The sequence below is a fragment of the Anguilla anguilla genome, chromosome 4 (genome assembly GCF_013347855.1).
Source record: "Anguilla anguilla isolate fAngAng1 chromosome 4, fAngAng1.pri, whole genome shotgun sequence".
NCBI classification, from domain to species: Eukaryota; Metazoa; Chordata; class Actinopteri; order Anguilliformes; family Anguillidae; genus Anguilla; species Anguilla anguilla.
In genome coordinates this window covers 66,737,276-66,746,994 of record NC_049204.1, presented here as the reverse complement: position 1 = coordinate 66,746,994, position 9,719 = coordinate 66,737,276, and the positions used below count along the sequence as shown (strand labels likewise).

At 54.3% G+C, this 9,719-nt stretch overlaps 3 protein-coding genes across 5 annotated transcripts in view; 1 reads left to right on the top strand and 2 right to left on the bottom strand.

Moving 5' to 3' along the window:
• The window catches only part of LOC118225953 (tripartite motif-containing protein 16-like), a 972,804-nt gene that overhangs the window by 480,331 nt on the left and 482,754 nt on the right, over positions 1–9,719 (bottom strand). The gene's annotated exons all lie outside the window — the stretch shown is intronic.
• Positions 1–9,719, top strand: part of LOC118225964 (tripartite motif-containing protein 16-like) — an 890,716-nt gene that overhangs the window by 851,231 nt on the left and 29,766 nt on the right. The gene's annotated exons all lie outside the window — the stretch shown is intronic.
• On the bottom strand, positions 2,156–9,136 carry LOC118226023 (complement C1q tumor necrosis factor-related protein 7). 3 transcript variants are annotated; one of them, XM_035415264.1, is made up of 4 exons: positions 9,000–9,136; positions 5,770–5,916; positions 3,915–4,157; positions 2,156–3,236 (listed from the first exon to the last, which is right to left on the bottom strand). In XM_035415264.1, exons 3-4 carry the CDS (start codon positions 4,147–4,149, stop codon positions 2,608–2,610), a joined length of 864 nt encoding a protein of 287 aa, XP_035271155.1. In that variant the 5' UTR covers positions 4,150–4,157; positions 5,770–5,916; positions 9,000–9,136; the 3' UTR covers positions 2,156–2,607. The 3 variants fall into 3 exon arrangements, with proteins under 3 accessions (XP_035271155.1, XP_035271156.1, XP_035271154.1); XM_035415265.1 differs by lacking the exon at positions 9,000–9,136 and adding an exon at positions 6,136–6,152; XM_035415263.1 differs by lacking the exon at positions 9,000–9,136 and having other exon boundaries at positions 5,770–5,999.

The window sequence follows — 9,719 nt, the reverse complement described above, 5'->3', positions numbered from 1 at the left end:
ATACACACACTCTTAATACCCACACTTGCACACACACACGTTACTACACAAGCACACGAACACACAATGCACATACACAGACACTAACGCCCATCCACAGGCACACACTCTGTGAGATATACACACACGCACTCTTTTTTGCTCTCTCTGTCCTTCACACGCATTCTCTCATTGACACACATGAACATACACACTGTGTCATCCTGGGAGGGCTAAGGGTGTGGTTTGTGGTAATAGAACCACAACGTATTTAATGATTCATGATGCCCACGGTTTAATGTTCAACATAATATGCGTCCCAGATTGGATACTGTTTCGATGGGAATGTTTTCCAGCACAGAAACCCCCCAGTCACAGATGCAGGACTCTGTTTGTTTGCGTAGAGTCAGACAGCCTCCGTTATTTTAGGAAAACTCAAAGATTCCTGGCCTTCTCTCCACTCCGTCCCTCGACGCAGCGTTTTCCTGTATTTTCTAGCGTTTTCCGGAATTTCAAAGGGATAGATGGCCACTCAGGAATTTCATTGGAAACAAAGAGGTCTCACACACACAGTCCTGCCCACGTTAAGTCATGAAGTAAAACATACTTTTCACGACAACTTAACCTTATATTTAATTAAACTTCCTTGTAAATAAGAATATTAGACATTTTTTATTCTGTCAGGCGCAGATTTCACAGCCTGGTGTTGTCAAATTAAGTGTACGCTACTAAATACCTGACAGCCTATGCTGTTAAACCTTACTGTCAGTGGCTGTGATGTCAGTTTGCTTGTTTAATGAAAGTTACAGAAATTCGTGTAATTTTCAATGAACTGTCACCGGTTTATTAAGCATCCAGGCCCCCCTCCATACGAAGTTCCCCAAAACGGACCCTTATTCAGCCAAAAATTCTCCATATTTCAAACTTTATTTTCAAGATGACAGCAAAAATAACTTAAGTGTACTGTGTACAATGTGTGCCGTACACGGGAGACAAAACGGTGCGCGATTCAGAATATAAACAGAGACCATCGTTTAAAATAGCAACTTTCATATAAAAGTTATTTTATTTATTAATATCGTACACTCGGCTTTGCGTGGTGAATCTTTTTTGGCTTTGGTTTTCATTTGTTTGTGGAGGCGAAGAGAGGAACATCTGTGATCTGCCAGATCTGCAATCAAACAAACAGAAAACACTTCCACACGGAACTCAAAAAGCAAGACCGAGATGCCAGGTAGACATACTTGCAGGGGGGAAGAGAACATGCAAGTATCAGTGGGGTCAAATCCCTGACCTTTTGTCCTTGATTATAGCACCACTGAGTCACTAATCCATATAAGGCAAGTGAAGGGAGACTCATATGCCCTTGTCTTGTTTATCTAGATAATATTGTAAACAAACCCAAAAGCGCGAGCGTCATATATATCTGGTTCTCACAAGCACTCACGCAGAGAGAGCCCTGGAGCTGAATACAGAAATATACATTTAGAGGAAAACAATCTTAGCAGTTAGTTAAACCCACAACTATAATTTCCGAGTCTCGTTTTGCACATAATAAACGACCAATGGGCTTCAGGTCAGTGAATTTGAATATAATTCCTGTGAGGTGATTGGGCCTGAGCTGTACATTGCCTTGGTAACAAACTCCCCGATCTGCAGCTGTGATCAGAATAACTCTGTACCACAGAGAGTGAGTGCCAAGGGGAGTGAGAGATATGGAGAGTGATTTCCCTAGGAGAGTGAATTAACTTTGTACTGATGGCTTCAACAGAAAGTGAGTCAACAGCCAACAGCTCAAAAAACACGGTGTGCTGGGGGGGGTCTTTAAAATGTTCCCATAATTCTCTCTAATCGTTCAACTGCCAGCCATCATTTCTACGTTAATTCGGGAGAGTCGGTGTGTTTCAGTCGGAGCTGCAGGACCTCCGCACGTGCAGATCACCTGTTCCAAATCACCCCAGGGGGGCTTACGGAATGCTGTGGTTGGGGGGGGGGGGGGGGTATGTGTCTACAGACCCGCCGGTCAGTGATAAAGTAGGACGGGGGCGACATAGCTCAGGAGGTAAGAGCGGATGTCTGGCAGTCGGAGGGTTGCCGGTTTGATCCCTCCGCCCTGGGTGTGTCGAGGTGTCCCTGAGCAAGACTCCTAACACCTAACTGCTCCCAATGAGCTGATTGGTACCTTGCAGGGCAGCCTTTCACCGTTGGTGTGTGTGAATGGGCGAATGAGAGGCATCAATTGTAAAGCGCTTTGGATAAAAGCACTGTATAAATGCAGTCCATTTACCATTTACCAAAGTAATCATGGTTATTATGTGGCTCCAGGCCACAGCTGGATTTGGAGCGGTCCGGATTTGAGGGAAAAGAGGGAAAAGCTCCACTAAAGTCAAGTGTTTCTTATATGTTACATTAGGTAATACTTTCTGTTCAACAGGGAGAGGAGAGCCTTAGCATCAGGAGGGGAGCTGGTGGCCTAGAGCCTGCAGGGCTCCCGCTCTGGGTCATGGAACCCAGCGTTGGGTTTCCACCCCGACTGACAGCTTAGTGTCATTCACTCCCACAAACTCAGGTTAATCATGTGGGGGGGGGGGGGGGGGGGGGGCCGGGGTGCAAGGGAGTGGAGGTCCATCAGGCATAGTCCTCCGACAGCGCATCCAGGTAGTTGGTGTCAGCGTAGAGCAGGAACCCCGAAAACAGGCTGTCGGCCCACCCGGGGTCGGCGAAGAGCCCGTTCTGGTCGGTGTAGAAGATCTCCAGCCACACCTCGTCCTCCGGGTTCAGGTACACGACGGTGGAGGCCGACGCCACGTCGTGGTTGCCGGTGTTGGCGTCGAAGGTCTTGATCCTGTACTGGCCGTTGTGCACCAGGCCGATGGCCAGGTGCTTGTTGGCCAGCGTGATGTCGTAGGAGAAGTAGTAGATGCCCGGGTAGGCGCAGGTGAACTTGCCGGTCTGCGGGCTGTAGTGGCCGCCCTCGTCAAACAGGACCTTGTTGAACTTGATGGGCAGGCGCTCGGCTGGGTAGCTGGTGGTGATGCCCACCGAGAAGGCCGATTTGGGCACCAGGCTCCCGCACCGGCAAATCCCCGGGGTCCCGCGCGGGCCTCGCTGGCCCTTGTCCCCCTTCTCTCCTGGGGGGCCCCCAGCGCCGGGGGGGCCGCCGTCCCCATCCAGGCCCCCCGGGCCTCTCTTGCCCGCGGGGCCCCGGTCTCCTCGCTGACCCATCTTCCCCGTAGGCCCGACTCGGCCCTTCACTCCTGGAACACAGGCGACCGCCACGGGTCACATCAACCGCACCACCATCGCAACCGCGTAATTATGGTCACACAAAAGGAGAATCATGACGTTGCCTTAGTTTGACTTAACTTTGCTTTCTGACCTAGCCTGTGCTTCCTGTGCGAACTGGACTTCCTGACCTAGCCTGTGCTTCCTGACCTAGCCTGTGCTTACTGTGCGAACTGGACTTTCTGACCCAGCCTGTGCTTCCTGTGCGAACTGGACTTCCTGACCTAGCCTGTGCTTCCTGTGCGAACTGGACTTCCTGACCCAGCCTGTGCTTCCTGTGCGAACTGGACTTCCCGTGTCCATGGCTGTGGATAACTGTTGCATAATGTCCATTATTCAGCAACCATCTATCAAACCCCACCCTCTTAATGAGAAACCCCACCCTCCCACTGAGAAGCTCCACCCTCCCACTGAGAAACCCCACCCTCTTAATGAGGAAACCCCCCCCCCCCCAATTTTAAGTATTAGCGCTTAGCCTTGTAGTAATGGTAAGATTCTAAGTCTTAGCACTTAGCGTTGTCGTGATGGTAAGATTCTAAGTATTAGCGCTTAGCGTTGTAGTAATGGTAAGATTCTAAGTATTAGCGCTTAGCGTTGTCGTGATGGTAAGATTCTAAGTATTAGCGCTCAGCGTTGTCGTGATGTCGTACCTGCGTCGCCCTTCTCCCCTCTCTCCCCCTTTCGCCCGTCCCGCCCGTCGCGACCGGGCAGACCCATGTCCCCATGGGGCCCCGCAGACCCGCCGGGGCCTGGTTTCCCTGGCGACCCCGGAACCCCCGGTGCACTGCAGATCAAACGGGGCGTGGCCTCCTTCAGCCTGCCCCCCAGCTGTTGCTCCAACGCACACGGGCAGAGGCAAAAAAACACACCCACCAGCAGCCACATCCTGACACCTGCAGGGGGAGGGAGAGAGAACAGCCACATCCTGACACCTGCAGGGGGAGGGAGACAGAACAGCCACATCCTGACACCTGCAGGGGGAGGGAGAGAGAACAGCCACATCCTGACACCTGCAGGGGGAGGGAGAGAGAACAGCCACATCCTGACACCTGCAGGGGGAGGGAGACAGAACAGCCACATCCTGACACCTGCAGGGGGAGGGAGAGAGAACAGCCACATCCTGACACCTGCAGGGGGAGGGAGACAGAACAGCCACATCCTGACACCTGCAGGGGGAGGGAGAGAGAACAGCCACACCCTGACACCTGCAGGGGGAGGGAGAGAGAACAGCCACATCCTGACACCTGCAGGGGGAGGGAGACAGAACAGCCACATCCTGACACCTGCAGGGGGAGGGAGAGAGAACAGCCACATCCTGACACCTGCAGGGGGAGGGAGACAGAACAGCCACATCCTGACACCTGCAGGGGGAGGGAGAGAGAACAGCCACATCCTGACACCTGCAGGGGGAGGGAGAGAGAACAGCCACATCCTGACACCTGCAGGGGGAGGGAGACAGAACAGCCACATCCTGACACCTGCAGGGGGAGGGAGACAGAGCAGCCACATCCTGACACCTGCAGGGGGAGGGAGAGAGAGCAGCCACATCCTGACACCTGCAGGGGGAGGGAGAGAGAACAGCCACATCCTGACACCTGCAGGGGGAGGGAGAGAGAACAGCCACATCCTGACACCTGCAGGGGGAGGGAGAGAGAACAGCCACATCCTGACACCTGCAGGGGGAGGGAGAGAGAACAGCCACATCCTGACACCTGCAGGGGGAGGGAGAGAGAACAGCCACATCCTGACACCTGCAGGGGGAGGGAGAGAGAACAGCCACATCCTGACACCTGCAGGGGGAGGGAGAGAGAACAGCCACATCCTGACACCTGCAGGGGGAGGGAGAGAGAACAGCCACATCCTTCTGCAGGTGTCAGCCCTGTCTGTCTGTCTGTCTGTCTTAGCCCCGTCTGTCTGTCTGTTTCTCCTCATTCAGCAGCGTCTGCATTGTCAGGGCCAGTTTGACACTAAGCCATCTGCCTGCACAGTCACGCTCACGTTTGCGAATAACACACATCTGACACGCATCCTACGTGGGAAAAATAAGAACATGTGCACACTGATGTTACCCGCTCTAGCTGAGGCTGCACATGATGCATTGCCATCATCCAGCCAGGACGGGTATCTTAGGGAACATCACTAAACTACAAAACAAGTGTTTGAGCTGGCTGAGGTTCTCAGAAGACCAGTCATACACTCATTCAGTGTGTAACAGCATGGCTGCACACCAGCTTACCGTGAAGTGTGAGCAAAGTGCACACACTCACTCAGTTACAGTTACTGCGATTTAACTCCATATTTTAGCTCAGGGACTGGAGCTTACACTCTGCTTGTTAGATCTGAGTTGTTTCCCTCAACAGATCAACGGAACAGAACTAGAGGGGAGGGGAGGTTTGGCTGGTGAGAAGCACAGCACGCAGCCTTTGGGCTTCATCCAGTCAGAGAAAGCATTTCAGCGGAGGGAGACCAGAGAGAGAAGTGGAAGAGCGCTCAGGCGGTACGTACCCCACGGCTGTCCCGCCAGGCGTGGATCGCGCGGCTCGGCGCAGTCTTCCCCCGCTGGAGCGCGCGGCTTCAGGCCGTCTGCGCGCCGGCAGACCGCCTCCTCATTCTCCTCCGCGGCGGGCCACAGGATCGCGCGTTCCGTCCCGTCTGGAGAGGGGAGAGCAAGCACACCGAAAACCTCGTTTCCCTGCTCGCAGTCAGAGCGGGTCCCGCGAAGAACAAGCCAACACACCCCCCGCCCCCCCGCCCGCCCCTCCTCCTCCCCGCCCAGCCAGCCCCCCCCCGCCCCCCCCGCCCCTCCCCAAACGCCCACCCGGTGCGTGATGTTGCGCAGTTTCAGGTCACGGACGCTGGTGGAACGCATACCTCAGCGATAACACAAGCGCCTCGGTAGCTGTGAGATGAAACCCGAGCTGCGGGGGGTGGGGGGGGGGGGGGTGGGTACAGCGAGGACAGATGCAGATGGGCTTTGCCGCTCCATCGGCTTTAGATGGCGCTGTTAACTGCGTAAGAATGCGGGGGGGGGGGGGGGGGGGCGCTCATCAGCCACTCGTCAGTTACATCATCGGACTCAGTGTGTGTGTACAGCGTGTGTGTTTGTGAACGTGTGCATGGACATATTTGTTTGTGCATGTGTGCATTTGCCATGTGGTCCACGCTTCTGTGCACATGCATGTGTGTGTTTGCATGTGTGTTATGCATGTGCATATTCATCTGTATGCTTGTGTTCGACTGAGTCAGTGTGCGTTTGCTTGTGTTCATGAACGCGGTTGTGTCTGACTGCGAGACAAACTCACTGGTGAGATAGAGAGCAGATCTGTCCCCCTTGGGCCCGGTGTTTATGTAAATCAAATAGTTTTCCTGAGGGCAAGCACAGACCGTCAAAACACAGAGAAAAACGGACAAACTATCTGAAATATTTCTAAACACGGGAGAGAGAGAATCTGCCAAAACAGGAAGTTGGATGGAGTTCAGTAAATCTGCAGACAGTGTGAATGTCATGCGTGAGATAATATATTTAGCATTGTGAGCATTCTTGGAGAAGCTGAAGCAGCTGAGCACCATCAGAGCTACCAGTGAGTTTATGCAGCTGAGCACCATCAGAGCCGCCAGTGAGTTTATGCAGCTGAACACCATCAGAGCCACCAGTGAGTTTATGCAGCTGAGCACCATCAGAGCTGCCAGTGAGTTTGTGCAGCTGAGCACCATCAGAGCTGACAGTGAGTTTGTGCAGCTGAACACCATCAGAGCCACCAGTGAGTTTGTGCAGCTGAGCACCATCAGAGCCACCAGTGAGTTTGTGCAGCTGAGCACCATCAGAGCTGCCAGTGAGTTTGTGCAGCTGAGCACCATCAGAGCTGCCAGTGAGTTTATGCAGCTGAGCACCATCAGAGCCACCAGTGAGTTTGTGCAGCTGAGCACCATCAGAGCCACCAGTGAGTTTGTGCAGCTGAGCACCATCAGAGCCACCAGTGAGTTTGTGCAGCTGAGCACCATCAGAGCCACCAGTGAGTTTATGCCCCTCTCTGCGTCCCTGCAGGGCTTTCAGCACTCAGTCCTCTCGCTCGTTTGCGGTTCTCAGCTGGGCGCCTTGCAGCCTCACGTGGCGTTGTATGTTTCTAACGACTCAGAAACAATACACACGCAATCTATAGCTATGACTGCCCTGATGAGGACGCGCCACGTTCACTCTGGCTGCAGTAAGGCTGCAGAAAATGGGAAAGAAAAGGGGAAAGAGCGACAGGCGACTGCAGATCTCGTCCGCATTTCCCGCGTGGTGCCTTCGCGTGGGCGTGTCTTTGTCGGGCCGTACGTCATCCCTAAACAGCTGGCGGAGTTCCGGCCGGGAAACGGGCCCGTCGCCTGGGAAACGGGCCCGTCGGCTGGGAAACGCGCCAGGCGAGGAATTTCTGCTCGTCCGAGAAGCTGTGCAGCGTCCGCGCTCAGCTTGCTGCGCGCACACACACGAGAAGCACCGCTCACAGGAAGAGCGAACGCGCCGTGTGTCCTGCACAGGAAGAGCGAAAGCGAGGTGTGTCCTGCGCATCGCCGCTTCCTGCGCCGCTCCCTGCAGGAATGTTTGTTTACGTCTGAACTGCCTGTTTCCCGCAAAACATTGAGCAGGTAACCATGGATACGCTGCTTTGTTAGAGGATGCAGTCCTACTCAAAGGAGCAATCACACGCAACAAACCTCACCCTCTTTCAAACCTTCTCTCCTTCTTTTGGCCTCTCTTTCTCTCCCTCTCTCCTTTCAGACTCTCTCTCTCAAACCTCTCCTTCTTTTGGCCTCTCTCTCTCTCCCTCTCTCCTTTATGCCTCTTGCTCTCTCTTTCTCTTTTCTCTTTCTCTCCCAGACCTTACTGGACCCTTTCTCTCTCCCTCTCTGTAGATGCCTGAACAGATGCACGCACACACACACACACACACACACTGACATGCACAAACACACACACACACACAGACTGACATGCACAAACACATACACACACACACACACACAAGCACACACAAAAACACATAGCCTCAGCGGGTATGGCAGATGGAAGCAGTCTCTGTAAACTCTGCACCTGTTGGGACAGGTAGAGGTGGGAGGAGCCAGGATGAACTTCCCCTCCTGCTTTGTGTTCCATTATCAAACGGCTCCTTTCTAGGCCAGCAGCGGCACACGCCCTGCAGCACCAGCCCGAATCCCCTCAGCCGCGCTTCTCCAGAGCGGAGTTCTTACGCACCCTCCCTTCTGCACAGCCGGGAGTACTGAAGTAAATCCAGGCTTCAGTGCCTCTCTGACGGGCGCTGCTGCGGTGGCCCACGTCTGGAACGCGCACAGCGCGACCCGTCTGAAACCCGCCGATCGGCGGGTTTTTCCGACGCAGACAGAGATTAGAGGCGAGCTGGGGAGACTCCTGTGCCTCCGCGTTCCGTCGCAGATTTTAAAGGTCGCAAATCTGCCAGCGATCCAACGCAGGAAAGCTCTGGGGCTGAACACAGCCGCTAACCCTGCCGAACCTTCTCCTGCAGCTCAGCTTAACACCACAGCCGCTAAACCTGCTGAACCTCCCCCTGCAGCTCAGTTTAACACCACAGCTGCTAAACCTGCTGAACCTCCCCCTGCAGCTCAACTTAACACCACAGCTGCTAACCCTGCTGAACCTCCCCCTGCAGCTCAACTTAACACCACCGCCGCTTGGTCATAACATCTCTCATTAAAACCAAACGTGTGACTCTTACCTTCTCTGTGAGGGTGGGGTGTGGGGGTCCTTTCACCTGTCCCGTTCACCTGGGACTAATCAACCAATCAGACTGCAGCTGTGCAGCTGGCTGCAGAACTGAGCGCTCTTCTCAAACATCCCGCTCTGTCTCTCTCCCTCTCCCTCTCCCTCCTCTCTCTTCCCCTCTCTCTTCCCCTTTCTCTCTCTGTCTCCCTCTCCTTTCTCTCCCTCTTTACTCCCCCCTCCGTCGTTCTGCTCCTCTGTTCCCCCTCTCCCTCTCTCCCTGCATTTCTCCCCTGCTTTTCCTCATGCAGCGCAGACGCAGGTGTTCTCCGGTCTCTGTGCATGCCGAATGGTAATCGGGTCCTTCTCCTGCGGTTTCGCCCGCGTCGTCTGCGTAATCTCACAGAGCACCCCCCCCCCCACTCGTCCTGGCGCTCAGCCTGCCCTGTGCTACATCCACCCACCATCGGTTTCCTCGTCCAGCCCAACGTGCAGGAGCATTGCCTTACTCACCTTAACACCCCGACTCACTAACACAGAACATAGGTAACCCAACACTGGCTCATGAGCACAAAGTCATTAACGCAGTGGGCCCCCTGAATACATAGCCGCTACCCCTGAACACGCAGTGGGCCCCTTGAACAGGCAGCCGCTACCCTGAACACGCAGCCGCTACCCCTGAACACGCAGACATCACTGAACACGCAGCCGCTACCCCTGAACACGCAGACATCAC

Excerpts from the sequence above, each read along its gene's own strand:
- LOC118226023 (XM_035415264.1), bottom strand. The coding sequence starts at position 4,149 with ATGTGGCTGCTGGTGGGTGTGTTTTTTTGCCTCTGCCCGTGTGCGTTG. Across the intron at positions 3,237-3,914 it reads AGGGGAGAAGGGCGACGCAG|GAGTGAAGGGCCGAGTCGGG; the intron begins GTACGACATCAC and ends CCTGTGTTCCAG.